At 41.0% G+C, this 18,515-nt stretch overlaps 2 protein-coding genes across 3 annotated transcripts in view; both read right to left on the bottom strand.

Moving 5' to 3' along the window:
- LOC126561599 (box A-binding factor) overlaps window positions 1–601 on the bottom strand; it is a 35,955-nt gene extending 35,354 nt beyond the window's left edge. The window contains exon 1 of the mRNA XM_050217845.1: window positions 383–601. Within this exon, the coding sequence (XP_050073802.1) occupies window positions 383–556 (174 nt within the window). The 5' untranslated portion in view covers window positions 557–601. The remainder of the gene's footprint in view (window positions 1–382) is intronic.
- The window catches only part of LOC126562266 (uncharacterized), a 472,552-nt gene that overhangs the window by 171,770 nt on the left and 282,267 nt on the right, over window positions 1–18,515 (bottom strand). The window lies entirely within an intron of this gene.

Here is an 18,515-nt window from a genome sequence, read left to right as displayed (position 1 = left end):
TTTCATACATTTCTTACACATAAAAACTAAGCAAGAATCTGAATCGAAAATTTATTTCGAGGACAAACCTTGTCCTGCAAATGGTAAAGAGTCTGAAACGCCTGAATGGCTGCAATGGATATGTTTTGGAGTCATTTTTCGGTTACTTTAATAAGATTTCCGGACAAAACAATAAAATAAAGACACATTCAAACGGATTGCTTTTCCCAAAAACAAAAAAAAACGTGTGAGACAAAACTTACTAAAGTAAAGCAACTATTGAAATGATTTTCCCTCATACTAAAATAAAGAGATAAACTTTTAGTCCTACTAAGTGTAAAAATAAAATACTTTCCTACCACACCGTAAGCCTACATTTAGGCGCATCGGAAAATGTGCTTACCTGAAAGTAGGAACTGCACGCCGACAGGACCACCTTGTGTGCCTGCAGCTGCCGTCCCTCGGCGGCCAGCGTAACGTCCACCAGGCTCTCATTGTGCAGCAGCGTCGAGAAGACCGAGATGAAGTTCGGCTGATGGTTGTTCCACCGTAGACAGTACTGCTGCACGGACATCATTCACGAGCCGTTTTGTTGGAAGGTGAAGCAGAGTGTTTTTTACGCTCACTGTGTCCGGTTCGAGGGTAGTGCTCGAACCGTGCCACGGATACACTGTACCGTAGTGTATGGGCAAAACTAAAACTCGATGCAGTTCGTTTAGCTTTCTGAAATGAGAAGAAAATAGTCATTTGTTTAAAAAAAATGAATTTTCACATCGAGCAATAAAATGAGATTAATAACTGATTGAACAGAGTATTGTAGAGGATGTTTAAAAACGGTAGAAAGTCAGTAAATTCGAAAAGAAATTTTAAAAGTTCTGATTGCATAATTGCAGGCGCTTTTTTATCTGCTTTGTTACTTACAGAATTGCAAAATGAGATTTTATTTCTCATACATTATATATTATCATACATTTAAGTTGTATGATGATGGACATCTTATTGAATGTGTAAAAGCCACCAACACCGGTAGAATTGTTTAACTATAAAAAATAATTCCACTTGTAAGGTGTTTAAGCATTTGCTCTGTTAATTAATTAAATAAGCAGCAAAGGTTTGGGGATGAACTTGCTACTCTTTTTCTGACACGTATTCAAAAGCCTGACCACATCATTATCTGACAGGCGCGTGAAAGAAGCGGGAAATAATATTTATAATCCATCAGTGCTTAATAAGAATTTCATCAATCATTCGCCAACATAGGCACAGCAAATGTAGGAGCAAATGTCAACAAAATGCTCCCATTTTAATTAGTGCAACTTTTTTGCAAACCACAAAAAACTGCCTACCATTGACATGAGCACACTGGCGGCAGTGTTACGGCGCATCGTCAAAGTAAACGGCATGACAACATCATCTCGCAAGAACCGGCGCAAGCAAACGCAACGAAAGATGACGACATCGGCTACCATTTCTACCGGGCGGTGGTGGTATTTATGTAGTTTTGCTGTTTCCAACCGTACCGAAAACACGTACACCCATACCAAAACAAAAAGTAAGCGATAAATAATATATCATCATCAGCTGCTGTCGCTGCTTCTGCTGCTTGCAAGAGCGACAACTCACGCCTAGCCCGATCACTCGCAGCAGTATGCTGAAGAGGACGATAAGTGAGAGAACAGCTTCGCACACAAAATGGAGAAAGAGCTGAGCTGCTTCACTAATTCGTGAAGAAAACAAAAAAAAAATCCAGTAGAACCCAAACCACTTACACAGTAAATCCACACGAACGGGAGGGAGGACCTGCGTTTTGCATGAAAAAGTGCTTGTAACATAGAATTAGCATAAGGAAAAAACGCACCACACCTTTATGTACATGGGTAGCGAGCAAAATGAAGGCCATATGTATACAAAAAGGTCGTGGCATTTTGAAAGTCAAGGTAAATGCGGCGTTTTTCGTGCGGAAAATAGGACCAATGAACGGGCCCCGCAAGCACGGTCGGTACAATTTCCCATTCCTAAAAGAGGAAAACACTCTCCAATTCTTGATGTCATAGGGGTAAGTTGTTTCGCTTTATTTAGTTGGTTGGTTACTGCTTAACGTTATTACGGTTTCTACTAGAGCTTAAGGAAATCCATTTGCAAAAGTCTGACGTAAAACAGACAGTAAAGCACAACAAGGGAAAGCGAAAGCAAAGAAAAGATTGGAAATAAAGATAAACTTAAATGTGTCACTCGGGGTTAGATTGCTATTAATAAATCGTCTGGATCGGAAAATCAATAATCCTCAAATTTTGTTTGAAATCATACACAAAGGGACGAAGGACAAAGGTGAACGACTTTTGAGTGACAGTTCAGAACTGGAGAGAGAGAGAGACAGAGATGTCATCACGCGCGTTTACAATCGATCGAGGATTAAGATAAATGTGCGTGTGTTTTTTGTGGTTGGATTAATTAACCACGTCACCAAGATTACGATCGTATCACTCACTGGACGGTTTTGGTTTTCCCGAGGGGAGTGATTGTTTATAATATAATCCCATTTTTTGGATCCAAATGGGAAACTAACCGAACAAGCTCAACGAAGGGTATCCTATACCGTGTCCTCTTTAATGATTGTTGCAATTATTAATAATCAAACTAAATCGTTTCGAATGACGGGATTTCGATCCATAAAATGGCATTTTTTTTTAAATTAGGGAACTTTTGAATTACTGGTACCCAATTGAAAATTGTATCCAATAGTTTATTTACATCAGCACACCATATCATTAACATGTTAAAAGTTTTAAAGGGAAAATTATTGGGAAAAGTTGTTTACGTAATGAGCTTATTTGAAATCCCGGTCAAGCTTACCAGGCTAATACAAATGACAATTATCAACGTCACATTCCAGATGATGGTGGATGGAAAACTCTCCGAGTCCTTTGCCACCACCAAGGATCTGTGCCAAGAAGATGGACTAGCCTGTACACTTCATGCTAGCGCTAGAGAGATCCTTTTGCGACTCAAAGATGGAAACTTCGAGCACCATCTTCTACAAGACAATCCAGATCCTGGCATACGCTGAAGACATAGACATCATTGGTTTCTGCCTCTCCTACATAACGAAAGCTTAGATGAGGCTTGAGTAGGCATCGCCTAACCAAATTGGTGGTGACACCAACAAATACTGATTTACACGCAGGGGGGGGGGGGGGGGTGACCAAGATCGTCCAAAACATCACCTATCTATACAGTCAGCGTAAAGATGAGCGCTAGGGTGCTTACTGCCAACCGGTCTATCTACTGTCTGAGGAAACTATTCTACTCAAAACACCTGTCGCGACGATTGAAGCAGTGACTATATAGAACTGTTACAGTCCCGGCACTCACATACGCCTCTGAGACATGGCGTATGTGAGCTAGCTAAAACTGACGAAATTCTCTTGGCCGCGATCGATTTTTGAGAAGGATTTTTGATCCCGTGTGTGTGGAAGGACCATGGAGGAGCCGCTATAACGACGAGCTCTACGAACTGTACGATGAACTAACTAACGTACAGCGCATTAAGCTCGTCAGGCTCCGGTGGGCTGGTCATGTCATTAGATTGACACCGGACGATCCAACCAGGAAAGTCTTTTTAGGTCGTCCACATGGACAGAGGAGTCGTGGTAGACCCAAAGACCTGACCTGACCGTACCACCTGAAAGTGGTAGACCTGACCGCGAATTACAGCATCTTTACAAAATACTTTAAGTTATTGTTATAGTTCTACCATTAATTTAGTGCAATTGTAGTCTGTAAGGAAAAAGTCAGCTTCATTTAGTTGAGTCGATGTTTGGACGGAAGACGGTAATCGGTCGTAGAGGAGACAGCGATCCCCGTCTTTACACGGAAGAAACGGGAATCAAATCCCATGTTGACCTTTCCCCTATCTGCAATATTACAATTATAATATAATAGTCTGCAATATTCGTCGGTAGAACGGCTTCTTTCAAAGTTATAAATAGCTTCCAGTTAGTTTGCTAGCGACAATTAAGAAAACCAAAACTTTTCCAATCCCGTTTTTTAAGTTAAAAGATCTAAACTATACATTTACCACACTGCATTCATCATTGTGTTAACCTAAACTTTGTTCACCTCAATTCGATCCCGATCGCGTAAGGAAAAACACTCCCTCAGCTCGCCACTGATTATCATCGTCAATTTCAACTGGTGACTAACATCCGCGAAAACAGTCACGATTGCGATGCCGTTCACCGACGATGCTTCTATTACGTTTCTACACGCTGAACGGAAAGTGGTGCGGGAGAACTGAACTGACAGGCAAGGGACGGTATTTAAACCTTGAAAAAATGGACACGGCCACAACGGCGTTTGTGTTGTATGCGCACACGCGTACACTAGAGCTCCATCGCCAAACAGCGACTTAAGCTCGTTGACGTCATCGGTATGGCGTCGCGTACGCGTAGTAAGTCATCATCATCGCCGGTTCGCCTCACACCGCCGCCGACAGCATGCATGGTGTGTGTGTGTGTACGCGCATTTGCGAATAAGCGTCCCAAATGGTTGTTAAACAGACGTCTTTACTGTGGGCAAAGGCAAAGCATATGTAGCGTGGTAAAGTGTAAGAAAAGCTAGGCACGATTACAAGACAAGCAATCGTAGCGACACACAACCACACTATAGCGTCGCGTGATAAAGCCTCGAGCTGAGTAAATGCACATTCGTCACGTTATCGGTGCTGAACCGGGGCAAACACCCGCACGATTCGGGAGAACCTGTTAGAGGATGTTGGGAAGAGAGGGACAGAGAGGGGAACAATACCTTCAGGGGTTTTAAATGTCGCACCAAAAAATAAATAAATAAATTGATCCTTGTTGCATCATCGTCTGTAGTGCTTCTTACAGCTTTATTATTAATCGTAATCGATCGATCGTCTCTAGTGGCACTCGTAAGTAATTCTTTAGTTTTAATCGCATGTAAGCATGAAGAGACAAGGACTCCACCAGTTCCAAACTGTGATACGTTGGGTATGGACCCTCGCTCTGGAAAAGACTTCTCTCGTGAACTACGTAATGATCGACAACGAAACATTTGAAAACACCCAGTATAAGGCGTACTCCACGATAAAGAATCTCGTTGTGAACAGAAAGCTGACCTTTGGATGACGGAACAACAAATCCCTCAAACAACAACAACAAACAACAAACACTCAACAAATCGTCCGAGCTCACCCGGGATAATGTGCCCGTTTTCACAGTTTACAGAAGGAAATGTATCCCAGCCTAAGTGAAAGGAGTTTGAATTTTTTTCCCTTGACGGCACGTCTATCTTCGGAAATGCAACCAAGTGGCCACCAATTGAGGTTGCCACAAAATTCATCAGTTTTGGACAGAGTGCATGTCTCGTAGATGTACGTAACTTCTTCTTCTTGACGGTAACTAGGTAACTTTAACGTCATGCTAGGTCATGCCGGCCATCGAATGACTTACGACACTGAGCTAAGAATGACTTAGTAAGAACGATGGGTTTAAACACCCTATGATCAGCGTATGTCAGGATCTGAATTGACTTCTTCTTAACGACCTGTAAGATCACGACGGCCATCGAAATGGCTTACTAAACTTCCCGATACGATACCACGTAGTTGGCTAGTCAGTGCTCTCTACGGGAGGGACGGTCCGGATGGGATTTGAGCCCATGTCCTGCTATTTGAAGACGGACGAAGCTGTCGTCAAGAACAGAACAGAAGATGGTTTCTGACGTTATGACCTCCAAGTCTCGAATGATGCTCTCTTACGCCGCAGAATGTAAGGATCATCTGCAACACCATCCTTCTGGCGCAGGTACTTGTTGCTGGCAAGGGACCCTTAATGTTTTCCATCCACCTGACATGTGATGTTGACCATTATCGTTGGAACAAATTTGTTAGGTTGCTATATATATACGGCTACTAAAGCAAGGAAAAAATGGTTAGTTTGTGGTAGTCGTTCAGCCATTTTCTACAAGATTTTCCGCATGATAAACCAACTAACATTGCAATAAAAAAAATACTACAAATATGACTAAACTAGTAGAAGTGTTAGGACATAAAGTCATAGTTTTATCTACTTCTTCTCCTTGCCTAAATGACTTCTAAGGTCACGCCAGCCATCGAATAGCTTAATAGACTTATTAAGCTACCACATCAGTCCTCAATACGGCGGAACGGTCCAGATGGGATTTGAACTCTGTTCCTGCCGTTTGAAGACCGGCGTCGCTGTCGCTTATACCACCGCCGTTCCTGAATTAATCCATAATCATTACTTGTTCAAATGTCTTAAGAATGTTAACACTAAAAGCAAATATTGGCAACTAATACTGCTCTTTGGAATGCAATTTAGAGCTTATTATTTTTCTACGTCAATTTCATTTGACACAAAAATTATATAAAATTAGTAATACTTTAGAACCTCATGCCTCCACAACAATCCTTGCACAAGTCCCAACACACGATCATGATCTGCCAACACTTCCTGACCAGAAAAGTAAAGCAAACCCATGCTACAAATAGACATCCACTGGACGAGTGGAGCAAATTGCAATGAAACCATTGGGAATGCTTCACGGGAAGTATAAAACGATAACGAAATTTTTATGACGTATAATTATGCCTTACAGCATGGTACCCAGCAGTCCACCGATAAGAAAACTGTTTCGTATTTGTTCGAGCGTTAATTTTTTTTTTGCACCCAAACGCTTCTTCGTATTCTCTTGCTGCAGATTCACACACAATTGTTGGCTTCTGCATGCAACCTGCACTGGGGCCGAATTGAACACGAACAAAATGCTATCAAATTAACGCCAAAGTTAAGGGCGATCACGGATCGTTACGCAACGCTACCCAGTGAAGAAAAGAAAACAAAGCCAAAACACACTCATTCTAATTCGCGAACGATTTCAGATTGAAGCATCAATTGATGTATTTACACACCGGCCTTACACTTACAGGGTTTACCCTAGCCATATCGGCATCGTCAAACTATTATCGGGCAACGTAAATGCTTTTTTTCCGGCGTCGTAAACTTTCAATTCGGCATCGTTCCATTCTATTCGGACGTCGTCAAGTTTAAATCCGTCGTTGTAAAGAATTATTTCGGTCGCCACTCTGGTCTGTTTTGATTTTCAAGCTGTCAAATCGGTGGCTCTGTTGTGTTTGATCGATAAAAGCTCTACAAAAATGCGTTGGCTGTGTAATGTGTAACTAATAATGTATTATTTTCAAATTTTTACCATTGCGTGGCTGCCAGTTATGTTGTATTATCTGCATCGTGTTGGGTTTTATAATATTTGTACATTTATTTCACTAAAACAGTTCATCTCAAAAGTTCATTTTGAGATGCTCGTCAGCTAATCAAATTCTTAACTAATATGCCGCAATTACGTATCTATTCTTTCTCCATTAAAAAAAAAACGTGGAAGGTATGTCCACATGTTTTTCAAATAGTTATAACAGTTTGTAAAACCCTGTATTTCCCGGTAGGAATGTATGCAGCATCGGAACGGCCGCCACAGTCAGTCCGCCGCGCATCGTGATTGATCGTCCGAATTAATAGGTTGAACCGAACTGCGTTTAGCACAACGGCTCGGTTATCGGGTCTGACGGTACCGATATAATAATGGGATAATTATTGAATGCAAAACGGTGCAACGTGCAACGAACGAAACAAATGCATTTTACATTTCCCACCAGCGTTGGGCGCCCTACACACAGGAGAACGAGAGCCAGCCAGCCCTAGCCCGCACCAAACACGTTTTGCACATACGATGGCGACAAACAAGGCGAACAAGTTTGGAACCACTATTGACATTTTATCGGAGCCGATTAATATCCTTTCGAAGGGGCTATATAATTATTACTCCCCTTTTTTTTATTTTGTTTCTGTTGAAGTGTTCTCTTAATCATTCCTATCTCGCTTTTCTCTCTTCTCTGTGTATCGATCTGTTTTCATGATGTTTCTTCATTTTTTTTTTCGTGCCGAACGATCATAATATTCATCATTGCTGTGGGATATATTCCATTACTGTATTTATATATTCTCTTCGCATTTCTCAACCACTGAACACATCTCCCCGCAACACGGCGAAACGGGAATGCTATGCGTCCCATGTTTATGACGATTGGCATAATAATATCCCATAAACTATGCCACGAAATATGGTTCCTTCAGCATCTTAGATTGCTTATCGATTATTAAATACCCACTACACGATGGGAACACTCAAAGAGGCACACATATCCACACACTCGCGTGTCGTTATAGTTTAATCAGATTGATAATACAGCGTTTTACAGGCTCTTTATACATGTGAACTGCAGTTTTCATTTCTGCAAAGGACTTTTTCATTATGAAATTTATATTTCACATCCGTCAACAAAATGTTCACTATTGTCAAGTCATATTTGACCCCTGTCATATGACGCGGGTTGGTCAGTGCTTCTCAATCCATTTTCTTCTTCTTGGCTTAACGACCTCTAATGTCATGCCGGCTATCGAAATGGCTTACTGCACTTGCCGATACCACGTAGTTGGTTAGTCAGTCCTCACTACGGAGGGACGGGTCCGGATGGGATTTGAACGTTTGAAGACCGGCGCCGATGTCACCTATCGGGCGCTCTCAACCCATATCCGTAGAGTTGGCAACCAAATTTACACACGTAAGTTGGAAATCGGCATACCCGGGTGTTCCATACGGTTTGGCGTATACAATTAACGGCTTTCTTTCTATTTATATTCTGCTTCCATCTATATATATTGCGAATTCAAATTGAAATTGGAATGTTAAATTAATATAGAACTATGATGCAAAATTATATACAAAATTTATATCAAACTTATCATTACACAAAAATGCAAAACGCGATAAAAAAATGCATTGTATTGCAATCTTCAATCTTGTCTGCCTTTTCGCTATATTTAGCATAATCATATTTATTTATAATTTTAATTATGTATTCTAGACTTTTTGTTGTTGTCGTTCATTCATTATGTATTTTTTATGTTAGGAGAAAAGTAACTCTGCATTTGAAATTTTATATCGATTGAATTAGATTCGAAAATAAGCATAATACGAAAAGAAGAAAAAGAGAAATGTCATTCTCCATACAAAACGTATGGTATACAAAGGTATGCTGGTTGCCAACTTACGTGGTAGAAATTATAAAATAAATCAAAATAAAATATTTACTTCTTGTTGAAAATTACAATGTGTACTGACAATTTCAGGTCAATACAGGCAATGAATCAAAAGCTATTGCAGTTTGAAGTTGAAAAAAATACCCGGCCATCCGGTTGCCAACTTGAAGGATTTTGGTGCAATAAAATCTAACATTTGAAAATAATTTCTAATTAAACAATTGATGCCAATTCAGATCAATTTATTTAAGCGTATACATATAAATATTAATTCATTTGTATACAGTTGTCTGTGCTTGATTAAAAATACATTTGCTATTTTCTTTCCTGTGGCTTGACAAACACTGGAGTTGTAAGTAAACAACCCGATACACGAGCCTGTAAAACGCTGTAAGAATTATTGAAAAAGTCTTTCATAAGACACGACAGTTTCCGAGTTCGGTAAGCAAAGTACGAACCATTTTGTAGATAATTTTCAAACTCGTGTGAAATATTGGAGGCTGGAGTCGGTTGCACTATTTGTAGACTCTTCTCAAGATACAGTAGATTCTTCTCAGGGATTCTCACTTCCGATGGAGATATCACTACAGTTAAAAGTTTAAATCATCCTGAATAACTACTCTTCTACCCGGACTCTTAGCAGCCGTTTCGGGCATCAGGAAGATCGCCGATGCGCGATATCCTGGGCCAGAAGGACTACGAACCTGTGCGGATTCTATTTGACTTCGCCAAAGAGATGAGAAACGTCCTTTGACCCTTTCCTCTGTCCCTTCCCCTAGATTGTCCTCTCAGCTGATTGTTGTTTGTTATTTGATTTTTGTTTGTTGCGCCAGTCGCTATTTCGGCCCCAGAATCGATAAAAATTGGTTTATCAGATCTAAAGCGATCTTGTCGTTGGCAAAATGTCTGGATTCGTTGTTGCACTAACCTTTCAAGGCTATTGTGGCTCTCAGCGCCATGCGTTTTGCACGCGTCAGGGTCGCCAGCGACAACATTAGACCAATTGCTTCACAAAGTTGTATTGTCTTTTGGATTCGTGCGTTCTGCCGATGGTGGGGCCGCCAGCCTCAATATCCAAATGCTGGCAACGATATGGAATTGCGAACACCACAAAGTATCCACAAGAAAAGGGGATTTCTTGGGAGCCAATTGTTAGTATCCACGGCACGATGCTCCAAAGAGGCGTCAACCCCTTAGCGGAAATAGAGAGGACAACATCAGAACCATACCTCGCAGCAACAAAATCCACAACCGAGCTCACCCGGGATAAGGTGCACTTGAATTGAGGGAGAAGGAAATGAAGTACCCCTTCAAATAGGATATAAGTTTAATGATTTGTAAAGCTAGACATAAGATTAGATTTTAACGAATACTGCCTGGCCGTCATTACTAAATTCAAAAAAAAAACTACTCTTCTTCCTCTTTCTTCTACAACCCCTAAAAGTCTTGGCCTGTTGTTGCTTACTTTTGCTGACTTGATTATACCCGTAGATGGATGGTAAGTCTTGCGTAAAAATTACGATCCACACTGCGCTGTCAGTTTTTGAAACAAACACTCTCCATTGCCCATTAAATGCAAGTAAAAGCTCAAAGTAGAGAACTCATAGCTGATCCCACCACACATCCAAAATGAGGAATGAATAATGCTCCCTGAGGAATTATTGTCTTAGGGCTGGATTAAGCAATTTCTTTGCTTTTACAGGCTTTTTGAGTTGAACTAGCCAAGTGCGAATCGGACAACCGTCGCCGTTTCTCGACAGTGGTCAAGATGAACTGGACAAACGCTAGGTTGAAGTGGACGATGGTCAAGTAGAACTGGACAATCATATTTGAAATGGTTGGTGAAACGGTTTGAAGCGTTTCGGGGATAACGCTTGAATAGACATTACTGGAACAGCTTAAGCCTTTACTTAGATTTGGCTATAGAGAGAACAATAAATTGCCTAAAATAAGACTATTTAGTATGAACATAAGACAGTAAGCCGTAATATAGGAATAAAATAAATAAATATTAGTCTAATCTGCTAATAAACGAAACGAGTAGAGTATTTATAAGTTTACGAGGAAAACACTTCACAGCAGCAATGCCCAAGGATAGCTGAGCATGGACATCTTAATTTAATAAGAAATATTAGCTCCTGCCATCCCGCAATCACATACAACAAAGTTGCCGAGTTAGAATTAGTTGACTGTATCGATTATCTACTTTTTTAACCTTTTCATTCGCGTTCGCAGTGTGCAATTAAAACAGCAAGAAATAGCCATCACTCGCACGAAGATTCATGAATGGGTGGTTCACCCTGCCCCCGGGGATGGTGCAAGGCAGGCACGTCAACAATAAGACGAGCAAAGCAAAACACCATAAACGCTAAAAGTGGGTGATTTAATACGGTCCTGACTCATCGGAAGGCCACACCATCAAACCATCGTCCGCGGATGACCCTTGCGGAAGGGAAAGAACCATCATCAGCTAACGAACTCGTAAAAATCTTCACGTGCACAGAGAGACAGCTGCCGGAACAGTATGGGTGGGGGTGCCTTACACTCTAATACCAATGCAAAATAACTGTATGTTTTACACACAGAGACACGGCGGCTGCAGCAACCATCGTCAGCCGGTGGCATGCGGCGAATCATAAACCCCCCACCCACTCGTCGTAACTATTTCTCGCGCATGCTTTAACATAAATTGGAGCGAATTTGTGTTTGTGTGTGCGTGCGTTTATTTCGCATTCTGCATCCAGAAGAAATTTCATTTATATTGAAAATGAATGTATACATCTTGGGATTTTTTATTGTTTTGCGTGATTTTTTTTTTTTCTTTAAAGATGGGAACGACGAAACGAATACGTAGAATAAATCAAAGAAAATCGAGAGAAATTGATCAATCTTCGCTTTCGTAACAATAAAAACCCGTGCGCAGAGATAAAACGTGAATAATCAATCATAAATTGGCATGGTTTTACCTCTACAGTAGTTTCGGAAAGACTACCCAGCGCCGTGCTGGGTGATTTAGTTTAATGTTGTTGGTTTTTTTAGTGCGTTTAGTTCAGATAGTTTTTGCTTAAATAAAGCAATGAAGTTTATACTTTGTATACTAAACTATGAAGAAAAAACAATAAAATGAATTGAGCAAAAAAAAGGTTGACATATCAATAATATGACAATACGGCACTGGACCGTCATAAAAAAAAATTCTTCAATAACAGTAACATTTTATTAGGTTCAGTACGGGTGAGATTTGAATCACTGTCCTGCCGTGTGACCGGACCGTTGCATTTGGTTCAGACTAACACAATGAATGCTTGATTGTTTCTGTTGTAATAATATCTTCCTACTTTACTTTACTTGTTTTCTTCTTGAAACTTTTACTTCTTTACTTTAAATGTTTTCAATCATTCAAATAATCTTCTTCTTCTTTTTATTGGCTCAACGAGCTTTTACATCATGCTGATCACCGACTGGCTTACAAGGTTTATCAGCCCATATAACAAGTATTAGAACAGCCGGAACAATGTGGAATTTTGAATGCACAACTTCATCCAACTGGAACACACATTACAACAGTTTTTAGCTACGCTGTTTCAATTGAATATCTACAACTGACCAGATCTTCACCATGCGGCGAATCTTGGAGGTGGCTGAACAGCAGTTGAACACGTACCATCTCTTCATAGATTTCAAGGCCGCATATGATAGCATAGCCATTGTAAAACTTAACGAGCCCATGAGCTCTTTTGGAATCCCGGCCAAACTGATCAGGCTTATTAGAATGACCATGACCGACGTCACATGCCAGGTAAAGGTGGGTGGAAAACTCTCAGGTGGAGACTTCGGGAACCAACTTCTTCTATAAGTCAACCCAGATCCTGGCATACCTCGACAGAAATCCTCGGGTTGCAAATTAACGAGGCAAAGACCACCATCAGCGGCCCTACTAAGAAATCCGGAACTACGTGGGGATGATGTACGGATAGGTGACTGCAAATTTGAAGTCGTCCAAAACTTTAATTATCTCGGGACAGTCAAAAGTCAGCACCGAGAACAGCATAGAGACGGAGTTGCGCTCTAAGATGTTGGCGGCCAGCCGGTCATTCTACAGCCTGAGGAAACATCTCACCCCAAAAAAGCTGTCTACGGCTCTGAGACATGGACCCTGTCCAAAACAGACGAAGCCGTCTTAGCCGCGTTCCAGAGGAAGATGCTCAGAAGGATCGTTGGCCCAGTATCTGTGGAAGGCTCGCCAGAACATAAATGAATTATTTATTTAATTTGGTGTAGGACAATCCGTTCTAAGATAACAACCCAGATTTTATATCCATCTACTGACAAAATTTGCATCTTTTGATCCTTTACCCGTCTCATCGACATGGCCAGAATGACTCTTTGATACGAGCTTTGAAGGTCTTTAATGATTCCTGTCATTTATTTGATTTTTCCATCCCTGTATCCCTATTCCGCTCTCGTCTGCGTGTATTCCTCTTTCCTCTCCGATTCTTCGGCTAAAAGTCCAATTTTTTAAACGCATAACACGCACACAAAATAATGGTAATAAATTTACCATTTACCAAAAATAAAATTATTTTTAAATACATTCAAAATACTGTGTTAGTTCAAAAGTTACCAAATTATTACGTGAGAATTCAAATCCTGATAAAAAATCAACAAAAATTGCAACTCCATTTGCATCTGGAAGCAGAGAACTGTTTTAGACTGTTGCAAATGGATTTGCAAATTTGTTTATTTTTATCTGGTTTTGAATTCTCACGCAACGCAACATTTGGTAACTTTTGAACTAACACAACATTTGCAATGTAATTTAAGATTATTTATGCTTAGATAACTGTTTAAAATTTTAAATCTATTTGATTTCTTGAACATGGATTAAATTATCTAAAGTAATTTCAAAATTATAACACAGTTTTGCAATAATTAAAAAAAAATATTACTCCCATAGTCCATCGTGAATATACAAAAAAAAATACTAGCAAAACAATACCACCCATTGACCATATGATACCGGTTTGAGAAGGCCATCGAAGGATGACGACATCGTAATGCGGATTTAAAAAAAAAATCTCCTGGTCTCACATGACTCATCGAATTCTCGGATCGTATAACCAGACAAAAAAGGCCACAAAACTGTCAATAAAACAAAATCAAATGAGGATGAAGAGGAAGTGGAAGAGGAAGTGAGGACAATATGGTTCTATACAGACCAACAAAAGATGTGGAAATTGAAAGAAATAATCCAAGTCTGATAATTTCTTTTCGTTGACGTAACGATCCGGCAGGATCATGCCGACTTTTTGATGACTTTTTACACTATTTGATGGCTGTGATAATTATGTCGTTGGATTGACAGTCAGACAGGGTACAGGGGTAACGATCGGACTAGGGTTCGGTTCTTTATCTTACCGTGTGCAGAACTGTGCTGCTTTCATTTCTACTTTTTGGTCCGTACATCTTCCAGTAACTACGAAGGCTCCTACATACTACTGTGCCCGAAATATAAAGTGACTGCGTTTTTTCCTAAAGGAATTTTTATTAGGCCAAATGAAGGTCATCGAAGTAATCCCCTTCCAATGCAATGCACCTCTTCTGCCTCTTTTCCCACTCCTCGAAGCAGATGGAAAACGCGGATGCTTAAATGTCCTTTAGTTCCGCCGTCGCTGCGGCTTCTATCTCCTCGATAGTGTCAAAACGGTGTCCCCGAAGCGGCCGTTTTAGCTTGTTGAATAGACAGAAGTCGGCTAGTGCCAAACCAGCTGTTGTTTTTTCACAAATCCAGCCACTTTCGCCGGATGGAGGTTCCGAAAGTTTTCCGAAAGGACCAACGTTTGTTGACCACCAAATCCTTGATTTGGACGACGTGGGACTCGTCGGTCGAGGTGGATGGTCTGCCTGGATGGTGCTCGTCTTCGACCTTCTCACGACCATGTTTAATGATTCCGCTGCGTTTATTTCATTGCGCAAACAAAATTTGATACATGCGCGCTGCTCCACAAACTTGGACGTGGTCAACATGGACAAAAACACTTGGTGCTGCTCCGAAAACCAATAGTCACTCCTAAAAGTCACTTGCAAAATAAAAACAAGAGGGTTCTTTTGGCGCGCGAGATCTGACATCCAATGTCACCTTACTTTTCGGACGCAATAGTATATTTTTGACCTAGGTCACAAAAAATGTTGCCCCAGATGCATTCTGATGTTTTTCTTCGAAAGTTTGACATTTTTGAGCATACAACTTTTTGACGTACGACCATCACTTGTCATGTTTACATTGACTTAAACATATCTGTTTAGCCCAAAAAAATGGAATTGACCCGTGAACATTTTTTTGCGATCTTTTTTCCACAAATTTCTACTTGGACTATCAAGACAAGACTGCTTTAAAGAACTCAAATCTTTGTATGGCGATCACTCTTTTGCACAAACGTTCGTCGTTGGAGGATCCCGCACATGTTGACAATCGCTCATAAAAAGGCTCGTGTCGGTTGGTGCAAGGAAATGTTGAAAAATTACGATCATGGTGCATTAAAAGATGTTTATAAGATCATGGATCTATGCGTATGAGCCCGAAACAAAACAACAATCGACCGTGTGGGTCTTCAACGACGAACCAAATCCAACGGAAGTTATCCGTGGAAGAAGCACTTCGTCTGTTTCTCCGACAAAACTGTGGCGTCATGTGACGACTTTCCCCCTTTAGCAACGTTGGACGATCAATTTCTGAATGGTGCACCACAATTTGTTTGCCAAAAGTCTTCGGAGAAATGCGAAAAATACGCGCTCTCACACATCGGCTCAAACCATCGCTTATTTGACCGGCCAAAACGTCGATCAAGAATAAATTGCGTGGTCAACGATTTTTGTCCCCAGAAAAAAAAATGAAAATTGGTTTGAGCGCATGCAAAAGTATATAAATCATGATAATTTTTTTTTCTCATAGAAATCATAAAAATATGTTGTTTTTTTAGCTACACGTTACCCACGTTATGAACGGTCCCTGAATCGGTTGCCAGCCAGAAAAAACACTCCCAACACCCGAGGCAACATCACCATCAACACTCCTTTAACAGTGACGCAAAACCGTTTGCGAAAATATGCCTAGCGATTTCTGCTGGCCGTTTAATTCGTGAATTAATTTCTCCCCCTACACCACCACGCACCACCGGTGGCGTATAAATCGTGAGAGATCAAACGGAACATCACAACTGTCCGAACTGGTTCCCGCCTTTCGATGTTATCTTTTCTACCGTTTCTGGTTTGACGCAAGCAGTATCAGGAAAGTGTGATCACCTACGTCCTCCGGTGGTATTACTGATGGTAAGAAAGTTGTCACAGCAAATAAAGCCTGCCACGGGAACTGTCGTTTGCGACGATACCTTCTCCTTCATTGCAAATCGAAGGGTGAACGGTTCTGCTGGTGAACCTTGTGAACCACATCGAAAGGCACCGCAAGGGCGTTAGTCGTGCAGCCTACAGAACCGGATCATTCTGTATGCAGTGTGTAGAGAAAACGATGCTTCCCTCGGCACTTTATCAACCAGTTGACACAGTGTGCAGAGCCGGGTGCACGCGCTTTTTATATTAACTTAGTTGCTTCTGTATGCACGCGGGCCCGTTCTGCTGAACGATGATAAAAAAAACCGGCAGCAAGCATCATCAGAAACCTAATGTGGGTACGCGATAAGGTAAGCAGCACCCAGCCGTACAGTGTAAAATGAAGGTGTGCACTTGACCCGCAGGGGAATACTTTTGCATTCGATAGCGTTTATTGGCCGGTGATGTTTGCCGGTTCGATCTCGATGGTGGCAACATTACACGGAAAAGGGTAGCAGAAAACAATAACGTTGGTTCGATTTTCGCTCTCAAAGGTTACAATTATGGTTACGAAAAATATTGCGGGTAAAAACATTGCCCTTGAGCAATAAATAAATTGCCAAATACTGAAAAATAATGAATACATTGGGAAGGAAATTAAAAAAAAGGCAACAAATTGAAATTTCTAAATTCTATGTGAAAATATACGTTAAATAGAAATAAGAAATTTCATTTAATGGATTCAATTTTTATTATTTTATTACATTTTTTTATTATTATTTATTATATTATTAAACAGTTGGAAATGAAGGTTACAACAAAAAGTAGTCAAGGATACTCTTCTTCTTCTTGGCTTAACGATCTCTAAGGTCACGCCGGCCATCGAATGGCTTACTAGACTCTTCCCAATACCACGTAGTTAGATAGTCAGTCCTCACTACGGGTGGACGGTCCCCGGATGGGTTTTGAACCCCGGTCCTGCCGTATGAAGACCGGTGCCGCTGTCACCTGCACCACCGGGCCGCTTTGTGTAGTGAAGGATACACAAAGTATAATACTCAACAATCCATATTTTTGTATTAAAAAATGATTGAAAATATCGCTATACAAATTTTACAAAGGTCAAACGCGTAGTTTGTGGTCCAAATTGGAAATAAAAAAAAAAATTTGTCCATACAAATTGTATGGGAAAGGATGACGCCGTAGACAAGAGTAGACTTTACCCCTAGACTTTACAAGAGTAGACTTTTTTGGATGTGTAATTGTTCCGTATTCATGATATCTGACAATTTTTCTCCGAATTCACACATCCTATGGGGTATAATTTCCATAGGAGGTTCCTTAACCCGTGAGGCTCCCTGATCGGTGAAGTTCCTCTGTCCGGCGGGACCCCTCCTGATCGAAGAACACCCCACCCCCTGGTCGGCGAGGCTCCCCTGCTCAGTGATGCCACTGGCGCTCACCACCTCCGCCCATAGGTTACGTGCTAACTAATTTTTTGAGCTGATGTCCAACGATGTAGCCACATTCAGATTGATTGGAAAATTCCTGGGAAACAGTGGATTACCCGCGTTCATCTCACAGATATCGTGGTCGACTGCATGCTTTACTGTCCTATATCGCAGATGGCACTGCACTGCCTTCGGTTAATGTTGTGCTAACGAAAGGGTCCAACGTCATTTATTGATCTACGAACAGTAGAAGGTACCATCTAAGCTTCCTTTCAGTAGGCAGCCACTGCAGCCGGACCTTTGCAAGCCTTATAACTGTTTCCTTTCCCCCTGCAGCTGCGTCAACTGTTCGCTCTCATTATTTCTGAAGGAATGCCGCCTTTAGGACACGTACGTGGACGATCTTTCGAGATCGTACCATCGAGATCGATACACTACAGAGGAACCAGAGCATAATCAACTGTAGCGCAACGTTGAGCATTTCAGATCTTTTCGTACCATCGATCAGAATCTTCGCAGAACGACTCAAAAACAAAAACGCTTGCCATTTTCCCCGAAATGTATCAGATCTGAAATTATTAGCCGGTCGAATTTGAATATA

The sequence above is a fragment of the Anopheles maculipalpis genome, chromosome 3RL (genome assembly GCF_943734695.1).
Source record: "Anopheles maculipalpis chromosome 3RL, idAnoMacuDA_375_x, whole genome shotgun sequence".
Taxonomy (NCBI): Eukaryota; Metazoa; Arthropoda; class Insecta; order Diptera; family Culicidae; genus Anopheles; species Anopheles maculipalpis.
Note: the sequence above shows the minus strand (reverse complement) of the source record. Positions and strands in the feature narration are given on the sequence as shown.